Source organism: Rhinoraja longicauda, chromosome 8 (genome assembly GCF_053455715.1).
Source record: "Rhinoraja longicauda isolate Sanriku21f chromosome 8, sRhiLon1.1, whole genome shotgun sequence".
NCBI lineage: Eukaryota > Metazoa > Chordata > Chondrichthyes > Rajiformes > Arhynchobatidae > Rhinoraja > Rhinoraja longicauda.
The window spans coordinates 67,372,538-67,393,185 of NC_135960.1; the positions used below are offsets into that span (position 1 = coordinate 67,372,538).

At 46.4% G+C, this 20,648-nt stretch overlaps 1 protein-coding gene across 1 annotated transcript in view; it reads right to left on the minus strand.

The window, feature by feature from the left end:
• LOC144596370 (collagen alpha-3(VI) chain-like) overlaps positions 1 to 20,648 on the minus strand; it is a 112,111-nt gene that overhangs the window by 64,487 nt on the left and 26,976 nt on the right. The window contains exons 6-10 of the mRNA XM_078404626.1: positions 15,973 to 16,566; positions 13,856 to 14,446; positions 11,086 to 11,676; positions 5,640 to 6,236; positions 1,917 to 2,525 (exon numbers count right to left, since the gene is read on the minus strand). Of these exons, the coding sequence (XP_078260752.1) occupies positions 1,917 to 2,525; positions 5,640 to 6,236; positions 11,086 to 11,676; positions 13,856 to 14,446; positions 15,973 to 16,566 (2,982 nt within the window). The remainder of the gene's footprint in view (positions 1 to 1,916; positions 2,526 to 5,639; positions 6,237 to 11,085; positions 11,677 to 13,855; positions 14,447 to 15,972; positions 16,567 to 20,648) is intronic.

Here is a 20,648-nt window from a genome sequence, read left to right on the forward strand (position 1 = left end):
CACCAACCATTCCGTCTTTGGCCTCCTCTGTTGTCAGAGTGAGGTCTGACACAAGCTGGAAGAAAGGTGCCTCCCCTTCCACTTGGGCAAGCTTACCTTAGATACATAGAAACATAGAAAATAGGTGCAGGAGTAGGCCATTCGGCCCTTCGAGCCTGCAACGCCATTCAATATGATCATGGCTGATCATCCAACTCAGTATCCCGTACCTGCCTTCTCTCCATACCCCCTGATCCCTTTAGCCACAAGGGCCACATCTAACTCCCTCTTAAATATAGCCAATGAACTGGCCTCAACTACCTTCTGTGGCAGAGAATTCCACAGATTCACCACTCTGTGTGAAAAAAAACTTTCTCATCTCGGTACTAAAAGACTTCCCCCTTATCCTTAAACTGTGACCCCTTGTTCTGGACTTCCCCAACATCGGGAACAATCTTCCTGCATCTAGCCTGTCCAACCCCTAAAGAATTTTGTAAGTTTCTATAAGATCCCCCCTCAATCTTCTAAATTCCAGCGAGTACAAGCCGAGTCTATCCAGTCTTTCTGAAAGTCCTGCCATCCCAGGAATCAATCTGGTGAACCTTCTCTGTACTCCCTCTATGGCAAGAATGTCTTTCCTCAGATTAGGAGACCAAAACTGTACGCAATACTCCAGGTGTGGTCTCACCAATGCCCTGTACAACTGCAGCAGAACCTCCCTGCTCCTATACTCAAATCCCCTCATTATGAATGCCAACATACCATTCGCTTTCTTCACTGCCTTCCATGAAGAAAGTACCTTCTAACGGTGTGAACATTGAGTTCTCCATTTCTGGTAATATGCCCTCTCTTTCCTGTGCTACCCCCTGTACTCCAGTGTGCACACAATTCTCCCACCCCATTCCCATCCCCCATTCCCCTCCCCCAGTTACCCTGCTCCATCCCCCTCCTTCTTAGACTCATCTCCTATCCTCAAAGCCATCATTTCTTTTCTACCCTCTCTCTTTGTAATTCATCCGTCCCCTTCCACACGATCCCCTTTACATTTCACTTCTCTCTCCTTCTCAGATCCAGCCTTTGTCAATTACTCCAGCCATCCGCCAATCGAACACCCCCCCTCCCCCTCAATTGTATCCACCTGTAACTTGGCAGACTTTGCCCTGCCCCCCACCTCTCCCCATTCCTACTTTCTCCTTCCCTCCCTCCTGCAGTCAGTCTGAAGACAAGTCCTGACCTGAAACATCGCCAGTCCATTCCCCCAGTCCACCAATTTGTGTTCCCAGCACCTGCAGTTCCTCGTGACCGCGGGTGAACAAAGAGGAAGATGGTTGGACTTTATTGCCTTCCATCACAATGGGGAATGTGGAATCCGCTGTGCTGGATGTTTATGTTAAATTTTACTTTATGTGGCTGTGTGTCTTGTTGCTTTTCACTTAGTGTGGCTGTATGGAAACTCAAATTTCACTGTACCTTAATTGGTACATGTGACAATAAATTAGAAAATAGGTGCAGGAGGAGGCCATTCGGCCCTTCGAGCCAGCACCGCCATTCATTGTGATCATGGCTGATCATCCACAATCAGTAACCGGTGCCTGCCTTCTCCCCATATCCCTTGATTCCACCAGCCCCTAGAGCTCTATCTAACTCTCTCTTAAATTCATCCAGTGATTTGGCCTCCACTGCCCTCTGTGGCAGAGAATTCCACAAATTCACAACTCTCTGGGTGAAAAAGTCCCTTCTTTCCTCAGTTTTAAATGGCCTCCCCTTTATTCTAAGACTGTGGACCCCGGTTCTGGACTCCCCCAACATTGGGAACATTTTTCCTGCATCTAGCTTGTCCAGTCCTCTTATAATTTTATGCGTCTCTATATGATCCCCTCTCATCCTTCTAAATTGATCTTGAAATCTTGAAATCTTGGAATTTTGCATTCTCTTACCTTGGGCATCCCTGATTTCAATGATACGATCGGTTTCTAGATCGGTCAAGGGATCTATAAAGTATTGCTTGATACTTTCGACGTTTTGCAAATCGATAAATTTGAAGACGTAGTCGGGAGACAAAGAGATCTGCTGCATTTCAGCCGTGTCGACATTCCTGGTTCCAATCACGAAGGGAGCGACATCTTCCCTTTTGAGGGTCTGTGCTGCCTGCCTAACATCATCGGAGGACCTGCCCGCGGTGAGAAGAATCAGGAACTGAGGCACGTCTTCATCCTTTCGACTTCCGCTTGACCTGGTGAACACATTCCTTCTGACATACTCCAAAGCTCTGCCAGTGTTGCTTTCTCTGCCACCTTTGGGCTTCAGGCCTCTGATCGCTTGCACCACATCGGATTTCCTGGTGTAAGTGTTTAGTAAGAACTCGGGCACGGAATCGTCACTGTATTGCACGACAGCCAGCCGGATGCTGTCCCTTCCAATGTCCAGGTTTGTTGCTACGTTGGTCATGAAGGATTTGATCATAGGAAACGAAGCCTGGGCCCGGTCTGATCCATCGACAAGGAATACAACATCTCTCTTGGGCATCGGTGGGGTGGGTTGTGGAACTACAACAGAAATGTCAGTTCAGCAAAGTTCACAGAGATAAGGATGTAAAATGTAAAAGTAAAAGTTCAAAAATTAAAAATATACTAGACCAAGTGGGGTCCACTTGGGGTCCACTTGGGACCAGACCACTCCTGCATTGGTGCAGCACCCCCTCCTCCCCTTCACCCCTCCCCCTCACCCCTCCCCCATTCCCTTCACCCCTTGGATGAAGGGATTAAAAGTACCATTAGCAAATTTGCAGATGATACAAAGTAGGTGGCAGTATGAACTGTTAGGAAGATGCTATGAGGTTGCAGGTTGACTTGGACAGGTTGTGTGAGTGGGCGGATGCATGGCAGATGCAGTTTAATGTGGATAAGTGTGAGGTTATCCACTTCGGTGGTAAAAATAGGAAGGCAGAGTATTATCTGAATGGTGTCAAGTTAGGAAAAGGGAACGTACAACGAGATCTGGGTGTCCTAGTGCATCAGTCAGTGAAAGGAAGCATGCAGGTGAAGCAGGCAGTGAAGAAAGCCAATGGAATGTTGGCCTTCATAACAAGAGGAGTTGAGTATAGGAGCAAAGAGGTCCTTCTGCAGTTGTACAGGGCCCTAGTGAGACCGCACCTGGAGTACTGCATGCAGTTTTGGTCTCCAAATTTGAGGAAGGGTATTCTTGCTATTGAGGGCGTGCAGCGTAGGTTTACTAGGTTAATTTCCGGAATGGCGGGACTATCATATGTTGAAAGACTGGAACGACTAGGCTTGTATACACTGGAATTTCGGTATGAACATTGACTTCTCCAACTTTAGATAGCTCCTCTGTCCCTCTCTTCCCCTCCCCCTTCCCCGTTCTCCCTCTATCTTCCTGTCTCCACCTATATCCTTCCTTTGTCCCGCACCCCTGACATCAGTCTGAAGAAGGGTCTCAAACCCAAAAATTCACCCGTTCCTTCTCTCCCGAGATGCTGCCTGACCTGCTGAGTTACTCCAGCATTTTGTGAATAAATACCTGGAATTTAGAAGGATGAGGGGATCTTATCGAAAGATATAAGATTATTAAGGGGTTTGACAAGTTAGAGGCAGGAAACATGTTCCCAATGTTGGGAGAGTCCAGAACCAGGGGCCACAGTTTAAGAATAAGGGGTAGGCCATTTAGAACTGAGATGCGGAAAACCTTTTTCAGTCAGAGAGTTGTAAATCTGTGGAATTCACTGCCTCAGAAGGCAGTGGAGGCCAATTCTCTGAATGCATTCAAGAGAGAGCTAGATAGAGCTCTTAAGGATAGCGGAGTCAGGGGGTATGGGGAGAAGGCAGGAACGGGGTACTGATTGAGAATGGTCAGCCATGATCACATTGAATGGTGGTGCTGGCTCGAAGGGCCAAATAGTCTACTCCTGCACCTGTGGTCTATGGTCTATTGTCTATTCAATCCTTATATTCACTCAAAACAGAGATCAATAGATGACTTAATTTTAAATGACTTACTAGATGGGACAAGAAATGTTGAGGTGAAGATATTGTTTGAATAGTGGATAGAGACAAAATGGTGGAGTAACTCAGCGGGTCAGGCAGCATCTCAGGAGAGAAGAAATGGGTGACGTTTCGGGTCGAGACCCTTCTTCAGACTCATGGTATACCAACGGCTCCTGGTATAGACAATAGACAATAGACAATAGACAATAGGTGCAGGAGGAGGCCATTCGGCCCTTCGAGTGATCATGGCTGAACATTCTTAATCAGTAGACATTCTAGCCTTAGAGGGAGTACAGAGAAGGTTCATCAGATTGATCCCTGGGATGGCAGGACATTCATATGTAGAAAGCCTGGATAGACTAGGCTTAGACTCGCTGGAATTTAGAAGACTGAGGGGGGATCTTATAGAAACATATAAAATTCTTAAGGGGTTGGAGAGGCTAGATGCGGGAAGATTGTTCCCGATGTTGGGGAAGTCCAGAACCAGGGGTCACAGCTTATGGATAAGGGGGAAGTCTTTTAGGACCGAGATGAGAAAACATTTCTTCACACAGAGAGTGGTGAATCTGTGGAATTCTCTGCCACAGAAGGTAGTTGAGGCCAGTTCATTTGGCAATATTTAAGAGGGAGTTAGATGTGGCCCTTGTGGCTAAAGGGATCAGGGGGTATGGAGAGAAGGCAGGTACAGGTTACTGAGCTGTATGATCAGCCATGATCATATTGAATGGCGGTGCAGGCTCGAAGGGCCGAATGGCCTACTCCTGCACCTATTTTCTATGTTTCTATGTTTCTATGTTTCTACCCCATTCCTGCCTTCTCCCCATACCCCCTGACTCCGCTATCCTTAAGAGCTCTATCTATGTACTGCAGATACTTGTACTCATATAATGAGGGAATGCAGGGAGGATGTTGGTGAGCAGATACTCACAGGCAGCAGGTAAAGTTCAAAGAAGACAAAGAGCTCGCAGGTCCCTGGCTGGCGACCGGCTTTCGGGAGCTCCAGCCGTAGCAGCTTCGACCGCCCCGAAGCGCGAGGTTCGATCGACCCGCTCGCAGGACCTTCATCGCCCTGCGTGGCTCGGCCGCGGCACTTTCCATCGCCCGGTGGGGGCTCAGGACCTTCATCGGCCTGCTCGGCTCGGCCTGGGACCTTCCATCGCCCGGCGGGGGCTTCAAAATCTGGAGCCTCGATCATCTCGAGGCAGCAGTTTGACTGCCTGACCACGGGAGAAGATTGAGGAGGAGATAAGACTTTTCTTTGCCTTCCATCACAGTGAGGGTGTGCCTGGAGCAATCACTGTGATGGTTGTTTGTGTTAAATTGTAATTGTGTGTCTTGTGTTCTTTATTGTCTACTGCCGGACCCTGACGTGAGAGGACGCTGGCGCTATTTGTTCGCCGCTTCTCCGTCAGGATAGTTCGTCTGTTTGTTTGTTTGTTTTTATGTTATCCTTACTCTGTAAAGCGTCTTTGAGTTTCCTGAAAAGCACTATATAAATTAAATGTATTATTATTATTATTATTATTATTATTATTATTAAGGGACATGCATGGAACAGTTGGAGTGCCTGAATGCAAGATGAAGGGATATTATACGTTATGAAGGCTGCGCATTTAAATACGTGCAAAGGTGAAGATATCTGACATTGTCTTCCCTTACCTTCAGGGGCATCCTGTATGATTCGGGTGATCTGTTCTTTGTTCAGTATCTTCAATGGTGACTGAAGCTGCTGCTGCAGGGTTTCCATTTTCCGTGGGTCATCTAACTTGAAGGTGTACTTGGGGGACATGGAAACCTGCTGGAGCTCATGGTCGGCCGCGTCCGCGAAGCCGATGCTGAAGGGCCCGATGCCGGCCTGCTTCATGGCCAGGGCCGCTCGGCTAACATCGTCGGCCGACCTGCTGGCGGTGAACAGGACCAAGAACTGGGGTACCCCCTCCTCCACCCGGCCTCCGGCAGACCTGGTGAAGACGTTGTTTGTGACGTAATCCAGGGCTTCGCCGAGGTTGGTCTTTCTCCCTCCTTTATATTTGAGGTCGTCGACGGCCCTCCTCACCTCCTCCTTTGTGCTGTAGGTATTCAAAAAGAAGTTGGCCCTGGGGTCCTCGCTGTACTGGGCAACGCTGATGCGCACTTTGTCACCTTCCACGTCTAGGTTGTCCACGCAGGTCCTGATGAAGTTTTTAATTAAGGGGAAGGCACTTCTGATATTGTCTGACCCGTCAACGAGGAACACCACATCCCTCCTTGCAGAATCTAGGGAGAACAGAAAATACACTGAGCACAAAAAATGGAATAACATTTCTGAGATCGTCCTTTGTCCCGTTGAGATGGGATGACGTTAATATTTCAGATTAGCGGCGGGCCCTAATTTCTACCACTTTGGTGGTAAGAATAGGAAGGCAGATTATTATCTGAATGGTGTCAAGTTAGGAAAACGGGACGCACAACGAGATCTGGGTGTCCTAGTGCATCAGTCAATACAAAGCTGGGTGGTAGTGTGAACTGTGAGGAAGATGCCACGAGGTTGCAGGGTGATTTGGACAGGTTGTGTGAGTGGGCGGATGCATGGCAGATGCAGTTTAATGTGGATAAGTGTGAGGTTATCCACTTTGGTGGTAAGAATAGGAAGGCAGATTATTATCTGAATGGTGTCAAGTTAGGAAAACAGGACGCACAACGAGATCTGGGTGTCCTAGTGCATCAGTCACTGAAAGGAAGCATGCAGGTACAGCAGGCAGTGAAGAAAGCCAATGGAATGTTGGCCTTCATAACAAGAGGAGTTGAGTATAGGAGCAAAGAGGTCCTTCTGCAGTTGTACAGGGCCCTAGTGAGACCGCACCTGGAGTACTGTGTGCAGTTTTGGTCTCCAAATTTGAGGAAGGATATTCTTGCTATTGAGGGCTTGCAGCGTAGGTTTACTAGGTTAATTCCCGGAATGGCGGGACTGTCGTATGTTGAAAGACTGGAGCGACTAGGCTTGTATACACTGGAATTTAGAAGGATGAGAGAGGATCTTATCGAAACGTATAAGATTATTAAGGGGTTGGACACGTTAGAGGCAGGAAACATGTTCCCAATGTTGGAGGAGTTCAGAACAAGTGGCCACAGTTTAAGAATAAGGGGTAGGCCATTTAGAACTGAGATGAGGAAAATCTTTTTCAGTCAGAGAGTTGTGAATCTGTGGAATTCTCTGCTTCAGAAGGCAGTGGAGGCCAATTCTCTGAATGCATTCAAGAGAGAGCTAGATAGAGCTCTTAAGGATAGCGGAGTCAGGGGGTATGGGGAGAAGGCAGGAACGGGGTACTGATTGAGAATGGTGGTGCTGGCACGAATGGCCGAATGGCCTCCTCCTGCACTTATTGTCTATTGCATGTGTCGTGTTAAGGTTAGGTACAGTCACAGAGACATTTTATGTAAACCAACGTAACTGGAGGTCCTCATCGAGTGTGCCAAAAATGGAAATGGAAGCTTTCCGAGGTAACTTTTATGGGGACACGAGGAACATTGCCAACCACATCAAAAATAATTCATCCTGCCAGTTTGCTCATTGTAATCATTTGCGATCATTTGTTCCCTCTTTAATTGTTTCTCAATTTCTTCGATTTACGCTCTGTGCAGCATTGCTGCATTTCTGCAATTCCCCTCCTACCACCAACACAGATCAATGCAGCTCACAACTTCTCAGGATTGGCTACATTATGATATTAAGCATAGACATGCTTCAGACCACTCGCCCAGCTGATCAGGTTCCTGCTGCAAGGCTTGAAATCCATCTATGTATGATCATGCCTACGGTGCCACCTACTTCAGCGATGGAAAACATTAGAAAGATTCAGAGGGACGGGATTTATGTACATTTGGAAAAGCAAGGGCACCTTAAGGTTCATAGAAACATTGAAACTAGGTGCAGGAGCAGGCCATTCGGCCCTTCGAGCCTGCACCGCCATTCAATATGATCATGGCTGATCATCCAACTCAGTATCCCGTACCTGCCTTCTCTCCATACCCCCTGATCCCTTTAGCCACAAAGGGCCACATCTAACTCCCTCTTAAATATAGCCAATGAACTGGCCTCAACGTCAGCATGGCTTTGGGCATGGGGAATCACAGCTCTTGAATTTGATTGGGTTTGTTTGAAGAGGTGATGAAGAACATTGTTAAGGCCAGGGTGCAAGACATTGTCCCTGGAAAATGCTTTGGCAAAATCCAACATGGTAGGCTAGTATGGAGTGTTTCTGCATGGTAGGATGGAATTATAGACAATAGACAATAGGTGCAGGAGTAGGCCATTTGGCCCTTTGAGCCAAAACCGCCATTCAATACGATCATGGCTGATCATCCGCAATCAGTACCCCGTTCCTGCCCTCTCCCCATACCCCCTGACTCAGCTATCCTTAAGAGCTCTATCTTACTCTCTCTTGAAAGCATCCAGAGAATCGGCCTCCACTGCCTTCTGAGGCAGACAATTCCACGGATTTACACATGGTATCCAGTAGGATTTGGCAAACTGAATACACAACCAGTCTAAAGAAGTAGTCTCGACCTAAAACGTCACCCATTCCTTCTATCCAGAGATGCTGCCTGACCTGCTGAGTTATTCCAGCATTCTGTGTCTATTTTCAGTGTCAATCAGCAACTGCGATCCCTTCCTGTACAATCAGCTTGGTGGCTGGAGGAAGGGGATGGCAACGAGGGTTTGGTCCTCAGATTGCAGGCCTCTGGTCAGTGGGACGGCACAGAGATCAGCGTTGTATCGTCACTCGTTTGCCATGTATATTAATGAAATGGATGAGAATTTAAGTTTCCAGATGTCACCAGAACTGGTAGTTCAGTGGAGAGTGAAGGAGATGTGCCGGCACGGTGGCGCAGCGGTAGAGTTGCTGCCTTACAGCGAATGCAGCGCCGGAGACTCAGGTCGATCCCGACTACAGGCGCCGTCTGTACGGAGTTTGCACGTTCTCCCCGTGACCTGCGTGGGTTTTCTCCGAGATCTTCGGTTTCCTCCCACACTCCAAAGACGTACATGTATGTAGGTTAATTGGCTGTGCAAATGTAAAAATTGTCCCTAGTGTGTGTGGGATAGTGTTAATGTGCGGGGATCGCTGGGCCGAAGGGCCTGTTTCCGCACTGTATCTCTAAAGCACAGGAACGGCCCACAATGTTTGTGCCGAACATGATGCCAAGTTAAACGGATACCATCTGCCTGCATGTGATCCATATCCCATTGTTCCCTGCACTTCCATACACCTATCTTAAAGCTTCTTACTTGCCACCATCAAAACTGCCTCCACCACCATTCCAGGCAATGCATTCCAGGCCTGCATTACTTTCAGTGTCCCGTATACATCTCTATTAAACCTTCCCCCTCACACTTTACAGCTATGACTTCTAGTGTGGGACACGTCTACCCTGAGAAAAAGGTTCTGACTTTATCTATTTATCCTCTCCACGCCACTCATAATCTCAATACTATTCTATCGAGTCCCTGCTCAACTTCCAGAGAAAGCAATCCAAGTCTGTAGCTCACACCCTCTAATCCAGGCAGCATTCTGGCAAACTTCCAAATCTTTGTTGTAATGGGGTGCCCAAAACTGCACGCAATACTCCAAATGCAGCCAATCCAAAGTCCTATAAAACTGCAACCTGACTCCCTGACTCTTATATTCAATGCCCTCAGCAACGAGGAAGGAGCTGCAGATAGACAATAGACAATAGGTGCAGGAGGAGGCCATTCGGCCCTTCGAGCCAGCACCGCCATTCAATGTGATCATGGCTGATCATTCTCAATCAGTACCCCGTTCCTGCCTTCTCCCCATACTCCCTGACTCCGCTATCCTTAAGAGCTCTATCTAGCTCTCTCTTGAAATGCATTCAGAGAATTGGCCTCCACTGCCTTCTGAGGCAGAGAATTCCACAGATTCACAACTCTCTGACTGAAAATGTTTCAACATATGACAGTCCCGCCATTCTGGGAATTAACCTAGTAAATCTACGCTGCACGCCCTCAATAGCAAGAATATCCTTCCTCAAATTTGGAGACCAAAACTGCACACAGTACTCCAGGTGAGGTCTCACTAGGGCCCTGTACAACTGCAGAAGGACCTCTTTGCTCCTATACTCAACTCCTCTTGTTATGAAGGCCAACATCCCATTGGCTTTCTTCACTGCCTGCTGTACCTGCATGCTTCCTTTCAGTGACTGATGCACTAGGACACCCAGATCTCGTTGTAGGTCCCCTGTTCCTAACTTGACATCATTCAGATAATACTCTGCCTTTCTATTCTTAGCACCAAAGTGGATAACCTCACATGCTGGTTTAAACCGAAGATGGACACAAGAAGCTGGAGTAACTCGCTGGGTCAGTCGGCATCTCTGGAGGAAAGGAATAGGAGACGTTTCGGGTCAAAACCCGTCTTCAGACTGTTTTAATGCCTTTAGCTTTCGGAGTGCAGCATAGATTGATTGCAAGGTACAGCAGCGAAGTCTGCCCTTCAACCCACCTAGTCCACACTGATCATACTAAACAGCAATTCACGGAGGTTAATTCACCTGTAAACCTGCATGTGGGAGGAAATGGGAGCACCTGGAGAAAACCACCTGGGGATAAGGTCACAGGTTGGTAAGTATAAGAATATAACTGCAGATGCTGGTACAAATCGAAGGTATTTATTCACAAATTGCTGGAGTAACTCAGCAGGTCAGGCAGCATCTCAGGAGAGAAGGAATGGGTGACGTTTCGAGTCGAGACCCTTCTTCAGACCCGAAACGTCACCCATTCCTTCTCTCCTGAGATGCTGCCCGACCTGCTGAGTTACTCCAGCATTTTGTAAATAAATACCTTCAGGTTGGTAAGTGATAGGAGCAGAATTAGGCCATCCAGCCTATCGAGTCTACTCCGCCATTCAATCGTGGCTGACCTATCTCTCCCTCCTAACCCCATTCTCCTGCCTTCTCCCCATATCCCGACACGGTCTGCAGGGAGAACGTGCAAACTCCACACAGACAGCACCCAAGGTATCTGACACGGAGGCAGACACTCCACCAGCTACACCACCTTGCCACTCTGATATTTTTTAGTTTAACCTGGAAATGGCACTCTCACCTCTTTTCACATGGCCGGAGATATTCCTAATCTCTTTTGTCCTCAGTCGTTTCAATGACCTCTCCAGCTGCTGCATATCCAGATCTTGCAGGTCGTCCACCCTGAAGTTGTAACTCGGGGACAGTGAAATCTGCAGCAGTTCACTTTCATCTGCGTCTCCTGAGCCGATGCTGAAGGGTGCTACCCCGGCCTCTTTCAGTGCCACGGCCGCCTGGCCCACATCATCGGCCGACCTGCTGGCAGTGAGGAGGATCAAGAACTGGGGTACACCTGCCTCCAGTCTGCTCCCAGCAGATGTCGTGAAGATGTTCTGTGTGACGTATTCCAGTGCTTTGCCAGTGTTGGCAATTCGCCCTCCCACCTGCCTGAGGTTAGTCACCACGTCCAACACGTCTCTTTGTGTCGTGTGGCTGTTTAGGTAGAAGTTGACTCTGGGATCTTCGCTGTACTGAACCAACGCTACTCTGACTTTATCACTTCCAACGTCAAGGCTGCTCACAACACTCGAGATGAATCTTTGAATTGCGGGAAAGACTGGTCTGACATTTTCAGATCCATCGATGAGGAACACAACATCCCTCTGAACAGCACCTGCAGGGAACAGATAATAGAAATTAATTAAAACAATTAAATCCCTTATACACAAGTCAATTTGCCGATCACATGTCAGGCAGCATCTCGGGAGAGAAGGAATGGGTGTCATTTCGTCCCCCATTCCTTCTCTCCCGAGATGCTGCCTGACCTGCTGAGTTACTCCAGCATTTTGTGAATAAATCGATTTGTACCAGCATCTGCAGTTATTTTCTTATACTGCCGATCACATGTGTTATCTTTTTGGAATGACTTACTTCTGTCTCTTTCCTTACCATAGTTTCTTTTCAATAACTGTCTGGAAAGACAAATACATACCATGGAAATCACCAGAGTCAAATGTGATAATGGGTATAACATGATTAAGCATAAGAAAATAACTGCAGATGCTGGTACAAATCGAAGGTATTCATTCACAAAATGCTGGAGTAACTCAGCAGGTCAGGCAGCATCTCAGGAGAGAAGGAATGGGCGGCGTTTCGGGTCGAGACCCTTCTTCAGAATGAGAGATTAAGAGAGATAGAGAGATTCTTCAGCATGAGAGATTAAGAGAGATAGAGGGATTTGAAGGCGCTCAACATCGATGCGGAGTTCTGGGAGAGCCTTGCAGCTGACCGCACGAGGCAGAGAGGTACCCTGAACCAACATCTCAAAACGGGGGAGGAGACACTGATGAACGCAGCGGCAGACAAGCGGAATGGAGAACAGCAACTCCAACAGACCAGAGACCACACACACACGTGACCTTTGCCACAGAGACTGTCACTCCTGCATTGGTCTCTTCAGCCACAAGCGACGCTGCTCTAGCCGAGGTGTGGAGCAAGCGGCCAACTAGGATTCATCACCCATGGTCGGCCATGACCGAGGGGGCCGAAGAAGATGAGAGATTGGAGAAACGTTTCAACAGGATATTGCCTGGCTGAAGAAGGGTCTCGACCCGAAATGTCACCCATTCCTTCTCTCCTGAGATGCTGCCTGACCCGCTGAGTTACTCCAGCATTTTGAGATACCTTCGATTTGTAGTTATTTTCCTACACACATCATTATGTGGCATGTTCCATGTATATGTGGGAGGGGGGGGGGACAAGGGTAGCCCTGGCATGAGCTACTTTGTAACTTCATAAGCGACCTTTATGTAGTGACGATTTGCATACCTTGGGCATGCAAGAAAATAATTTCACTGCGACTTGTCACACGTGACAATTAAGTAGTCAATTCAATTCAATTCAATATGTACGACAGACTTGAAATGTAGCTTCCATGATAGATGTTGGACATCAGTTGTTACAGTGAAGAAGCCTGTTGTGGGATTCCATTCCTGATCCATCAATCTTTGCCCCTTCAAGGCAAATTTTATCTGATGGTTCCCAGCACTTTTTGTGTTAATGTCTTTAAAGTTTGCAGTGAAAATATAAATATATTGTTTGAAAGATACAGCAGGGAAACCTACCCCTTTTTTTTAGAGATACAGCGCGGAAACAGGCCCTTCGGCCCACCGAGTCCGCGCCGCCCAGCGATCCCCGCACATTAACACTATCCTACACACGCTAGGGACAATTTTTGCATTTACCCAGTCAATTAACCTACACACCTGTACGTCTTTGGAGTGTGGGAGGAAACCGAAGATCTCGGAGAAAACCCACGCAGGTCACGGGGAGAACGTACAAACTCCGTACAGTCGGTGCCCGTAGTCAGGGTCGAACCTGAGTCTCCGGCGCTGCATTCGCTCTAAGGCAGCAACTCTACCGCTGCGCCACCGCGCCGCCCTTCAGCCTACCCAAACCACAACGATCATATCATATCATATATATCCAGCCGGAAACAGGCCTTTTCGGCCCTCCAAGTCCGTGCCGCCCAGCGATCCCCGTACATTAACACTATCCTACACCCACTAGGGACAATTTTTTACATTTACCCAGCCAATTAACCTACACACCTGTACGTCTTTGGAGTCTTACATCATACCCAAGGGAAATTTACAGAGGCCAATGAACCTACAAGTCTTAGGATTTGGGAGCAAATGGGAGCACTCGGAGAAACCCGCGTGGTCGGCAGGGAGAACGTGCAAATTCCACACAGACATCACCCGAGGTATCTGACACGGAGGCAGACACTCCACCAGCTACACCACCTTGCCGCTCTGATATATTTTCGTTTAAACTGGAAATGGCACTCTCACCTCTTTTCTCCGTTGCGTAGATATTCTGTATCTCTTTTATCCTCAGTCGTTTCAATGACCTCTCCAGCTGCTGCATATCCAGATCTTGCAGGTCGTCCACCCCGAAGTTGTAACTCGGGGACAGTGAAATCTGCAGCAGTTCACTTTCATCTGCGTCTCCTGAGCCGATGCTGAAGGGTGCTACCCCGGCCTCTTTCAGTGCCACGGCCGCCTGGCCCACATCATCGGCCGACCTGCTGGCAGTGAGGAGGATCAAGAACTGGGGTACACCTTCCTCCAGTCTGCTCCCAGCAGATGTCGTGAAGATGTTCTGTGTGACGTATTCCAGTGCTTTGCCAGTGTTGGCAATTCGCCCTCCCACCTGCCTGAGGTTATTCACCACGTCCAACACGTCTCTTTGTGTCGTGTGGCTGTTTAGGTAGAAGTTGACTCTGGGATCTTCGCTGTACTGAACCAACGCTACTCTGACTTTATCACTTCCAACGTCAAGGCTGCTCACAACACTCGAGATGAATCTTTGAATTGCAGAAAAGACTGGTCTGACGTTGTCAGATCCATCGATGAGGAACACGATATCCCTCTGAACAGCACCTGCAGGGAACAGATAATAGAAATTAATTTTAAAAAAAAATTATTTACAGCATTTAAGCAAGTCAATTTGCCCATCACATTTGTGTTATCTCTTTGGAATGTCATATTTCTATCCATTTCCTTGCTTTTGTTACACTTTCAACAACTGTCTGGAAAGACAAATAAATACCTTGGAAATCACCAGAGTCAAATTTGATAATGGGTTTAACATGATAAAGCATGAGCAATTGGAGAAACGTTTCAACAGGATATTGAGGATAGACACAAAAAGCTGGAGTAACTCAGCTGGTCAGACCGCATCTCTGGAGAAAAGGAAAAGGTGACGTTTCGGGTCGAGACCCTCCCTCAGTCTGAAAAAATATCTCAACCCGAAACGTCACCTATTCCTTTTCTCCAGAGATGCTGTCTGACCCGATGCATTACTACTGTTTTTTGTGTCTATTTTCGGTTTAAACCATCGTCCTGAGTTCCTTCCTACACATTTTGTCAACAGGATATTGCCTGGATTGGTGGGCCTTGAGTAGTAGACAAAGTAGTAGACAGCTGAGGAAATTCAGAGTGTCCTCTGAGGATCCTTCATTGCTTCTACTCTGGGGCTGTAGAGAGCATCCTGTCCGGCAACATCACAGTCTGGTTTGGGAACAGCTCTGCCCAGGACAGGAAGCCCCTGCAGAGAGTCGTGCGTTTGGCAGAACGCACCATGGGAACTACACTCACCCCCCTGCAGGACCTATACATCAGGAGGTGCAGATCCAGAGCAAGCAACATTATGAGGGACCCCTGCCACCCCAGTAACGGACTGTTCCAGCTGCTACAATCAGGCAAACGCCTCCGCTGTCACGCTGTGAAAACGGAGAGGATGAGACGGAGTTTCTTCCCGCAGGCCATCAGGACTGTTAACTGTTATAACTTCAGGGACTAAATTTTGTCTTCTCTGTATTAACTTTAATTTATATGCTGTAACTGTAATTCTTTTTTTGCACAATCCGCAGGCATTGCCACTTTCATTTCACTGCACATCGTGTATGTGCACGTGACAAATAAACTTGACTTGACTTGAGATGGGACAGGCTAGGACTTTTTTTCCCCTGGAACTAGGAGGTGATATGATAGTCATAAAGATTAGGAAAGGCATGGTTATGTTAGATAACAAGAGTCTGGTCCTCCAGGTTGAAGTGTGTAAAAACGGATGGAGTGGGCTGAGGAGGAGAGGATGTTTATGCAACGTCACAGAACAAGGTTGACCCTTGCCTACCAGGTGTACAGACTCTCCAATGGCTTTTGAAAGGTTCATTGGAAGCCATTTCATGGGCATTGTGTCATAGAGTTGTACAGTGCACAGCTATGGGAATATCAGAGCCTTATCACCATTGAAATGGTTGGAGACTCTAGAGAGTCAACAAGCAGACAATTCAGACTCCACACAGACAGCACCTGAGGTATCTGACACAAAGGCAGCCACTCTACCAGCTACACCACTTTGTCCCAGTGATATATTTCCTTTGAACTGGAAATGGCGCTCTCACCTCTTTTCTCAGTCGTGTGGATATTCCTAATCTCGCTTATCTTCATCTGTTTCAATGACCTCTCCAGCTGCTGCAATTCCAGATTTTGCAGGTCGTCCACCCTGAAGTTGTAACTCGGGGACAGGGAAATCTGTAGCAGTTCACTTTCATCTGCGTCTCCTGAGCCGATGCTGAAGGGTGCTACCCCGGCCTCTTTCAGTGCCATGGCCGCCTGGCCCACATCATCGGCCGACCTGCTGGCAGTGAGGAGGATCAAGAACTGGGGTACACCTTCCTCCAGTCTGCTCCCAGCAGATGTCGTGAAGATGTTCTGTGTGACGTATTCCAGTGCTTTGCCAGTGTTGGTGATTCGCCCTCCCACCTGCTTGAGGTTATTCACCACGTCCAACACGTCTCTTTGTGTCGTGTAGCTGTTTAGGTAGAAGTTGACTCTGGGATCTTCACTGTACTGAACCAACCCTACTCTGACTTTGTCACTTCCAATGTCAAGGCTGCTCACCACACGCGAGATGAATCTTTGAATTGCGGAAAAGACTGGTGTTACATTGTCAGATCCATCGATGATGAACACGATATCCCTCTTAACATCATCTGCTGAAATGGATTAAAAGATTTCTGACAGTTAGATGTTGACTGTAAAAGTCTTATTACTATTGTACAATTTTTCACATCTGGAGTTGGTTATTGACTGTAATAGTTAAATAACTGTTGAACAATTTTTCACATCTGGAGGTAGTTTCTCTCTTATTTCCACTGAATAATAACATACATTTTTTAACAAAATGTACACCTGACAATAAGGACCGCAAATGAATATAATGCTGGCATAACTCATGGGACTATTAAAGATTAGTATTGCCTGTAAATCATGTATTATTGTTTCAATAACGTTCCTCAAGAAGGGTTGATTAAAATCTAAATATCCAATGTATCCAAATGAATGAATGAATGAATAAGTTTATTGGCCAAGTATGTGCAGATACAAGGAATGTGCCTTGGTGCTTTGCTCACAAATAACAACACAAACATACAGTTAACAATTAAGTTAAGTTAACAATTAAGAATAAAGCATAACCACATCAAAACAATAAGGAATCAATATCTCTTGCATATTTTCTATCAGTATAAATAGTAAATAAACATTTGAAACACTTAATGTAGACACCTAATGCTGGAGTAACTCCATGGGTTAGGCAGCATCTCATGCGATAAGGAGGAATAGGTGACGTTTCAGGTGAAAACGCTTGTTTAATGCATAGCTAGCTGCCCTTTCAATTTCTTGTATGTGCCAATGCAATTTTGAATCTGACCTCAATGAGCCCAATGTTAATTCCAAGCCTAATGTAGAACATATAGATTAAATTTTGCCGCCAATTCAATTGAGTAGAGCTTTTTCAAGTGAAAGTGAAAACTATCTCTCTGCATTCTATGTTGCCTTCCACCTCTGCCAAATTAACTTAATTTCACACATCTGTTAATCAGAGTGGATCTATCAATATATACGTATAAGAAAATAACTGCAGATGCTGGTACAAATCGAAGGTATTTATTCACAAAATGCTGGAGTAACTCAGCAGGTCAGGCAGCATCTCGGGAGAGAAGGAATGGGTGACGTTTCGGGTCGAGACCCTTCTTCAGTCTGAAGAAGGGTCTCGACCCGAAACGTCACCCATTCCTTCTCTCCCGAGATGCTGCCTGACCTGCTGAGTTACTCCGGCATTTTGTGTATCAATATATACGCCTCATTATTTCTATCAGATGCTTCAAGAATGTTTGCTTTATCCATTTTGAGTTTTAGACTGGTTTTAGTTTCTCGTAGAGTGGTACAGTGTAGAAACAGGCCCTTCAGCCCAACTTGCCCACACCGGCCAATATATCCCAGTTACACTAGTCCCACCTACCCGTGTTCGGTCCATATCCCTCCAAACCTGTCCTATCCATGTTTCTGCCCAACTCTTTCTCAACTACCTCCTCTGGCAGCTCGTTCCATACACCCACCACCCTTTGTGTGATAAAGTTACCCCTTGTACAGAAATTCTTTAGTGGAAGACTTGGTGTGATAAAAAATTCACTAGCACCTATTAGTTTTAATTTTGCATTGGAAACTGAAGCTAAATCATTAAATATATTCAAGAAGGAATTGTTCATTGGGCAGAATGGTCAGGCCCAGTGGTGAGAAAGCTGGAATAGAGTCCTGTATTTGGATGAGCAATCATGCTAACATGAAATAGCAGAAGAGGGAAAGGGGAAGCGAACAGTCTCTGCTTGTTTGTATGTAAATCCCAGCTCTGTTGCAGCACTGACTCCAAGCAAGTGAACAGAATAGCAATTCCTGGTACGACTTTAATGAGAGGAGAGATGGCAACAACTCAGTGGTCTCAAATGGTTCCACGCTCTTTCAGTCATTGCCAAGTAGGTTCTGCCATTCCTTTCTGGTCTTGCTGTCTGTCACTTGCAATAATGGCGGGAGGCAATTGCCCAAATCTCACTACAGCGGTGTGCAGGAAGGAACTGCAGATGCTGGGTTTACACCAAAGATAGACACAAAATCCTGGAGTAACTCAGCGGGACAGGCAGCGTCTCTGAGGAGAAGGAATGGGTGATGTTTCGGGTCACTCCTTGTGTCTCCATAGGTTTTACGATTATTTTGAGTCGGGATAAGTCTGGACCTAACTTGGGGTACGGCAGATTACAACATTATTAGTCAGGAGCAAGAGAGAGTAAATTGGGAACAGTCATTATTAGGTAAGTCAGCATCTGACATGTGGGAGTCTTTTAAAGGCCAGTTCATCGAATTTCAGAACCGAGAGCGAGATAGAGCTCTTAAGGCTAGCGGAGTCAGGGGGTATGGGGAGAAGGCAGGAACAGGGTACTGATTGAGAATGATCAGCCATGATCACATTGAATGGTGGTGCTGGCTCGAAGGGCCGAATGGCCTCCTCCTGCACCTATTGTCTATTGTCTAACATGTTCCTGCAAGGAGGAGTAATAAGGGTGGGAAAAGAAGGGAACCTTGGATGACTAGTGTTTGTATCTCTCTAAAAGCCTCTTATATGCCACTATCGTATCCGTCTCCACTGCCACCTCTGGCAGCACCCTGTGTAAACAAAAAACCCGTCCACACACATCTCTTTTAAACTTTGCCCCCTTCATCTTAAAGCTTCGCCATCTAGTCTTTGACATTTCTACCTGGGAATAGGTTCTGACTGTCTATCTATGCCTCGCACAATTTTATATGTTTCTCTGAGCCTCCTAGATTCCAGAAAAAACAATCCAAGTCACCTTAGAGCTAATCCTCTCCAGTCCAGCCAATATTCTGGTAAATCTCTTCTTCACTCTCTCTGTAACTCCCACATTCTTCTTTTAAAGGAGCAACCAGAACTGTATGCAACACTCCAAATGCGGCCAAACCAAAGTCATATGAAGCTGCCCGAGTATTATATTCAATGTCCTGACCGACGAAGGTAAGCATACCAGGCGCCTTCTTTACAGAGAGCTCTGACCCAGTCGTCTGGCCATAACAATTTGGCCCTTATCAAAGTCGCTCAGGTCTTTACTCCTGCCCATTTCTCCTGCATCCAACACATCAACTTCTTTTCACACAGAGAGTGGTGAATCTGTGGAATTCTCTGCCACAGAGGGTAGTTGAGGCCAGTTCATTGGCTATATTTAAGAGGGAGTTAGATGTGGCCCTTGTGGCTAAAGGTATCAGGGGGTATGGAGAGAAGGCAGGTACAGGTTACTGAGCTGGATGATCAGCCATGATCATATTGAATGGCGGTGCAGGCTCGAAGGGCCGAATGGCCTACTCCTGCACCTATTTTCTATGTTTCTATGTTTACCATTACCACTCTTTATCACTCTCTACTGTTGTTGCCACTTTCAGTGCACTATATACTTGGAGCCCTGGGCCCCTCAGTACATTAATGCTGTTAAGGATCTAACTTTAAACCATATACTTTTGCCTTACATACTACCTTCCAAAGTACAGCAGCTCACACTTGGTCGGATTAAACTCTATCTGCCTTATCTCCGGCCATTTCTATAGCTGATCTATATTTCACTGTATATTTCCTCACAATCCACTATTCCAACAATCTTGGTGTCGCCTGCAAAATTAGCAATTAATCCATATACATTGATGTCCAAGTCAGGCACATACACACATATATATATATATATATATATATATATATATATATATATATATATATATGCATATACATATATACGCATGTATATACGTGTGCATGTGTGTGTGTGCTTACATGTGCTTGCGTGCCTGCATATATATATATATATATATACACACACACACACGTATATATATATCAATTTCTGCAGCTGATCTATACATTTACACTGATGAGCTAAAACATTATGACCACCTGCCTAATATGCTGTTGGTCCTCCACATGCCGCCATACAAGAATACTTTCCAGTCGGCCAGTTCTGGTCAAGTAAAGGTAAGGCCTTTTGATTTTAGATTTTCCTTTTGATCTTATTTTCTATAATATTCTGTTCATTTTTAAGCCTGGAAGGTCCATTGTTGGCTCGGGAAGGTGTGATCTCAAGAGAGAAACAATGTGGAGAACTCTGGAACTGGTAAAAACAACTAGGGAGGAGAAAGGGGGTGAGGGGGAAGTGAGGAAGTGGGGAGTATGAGATGACCTTAC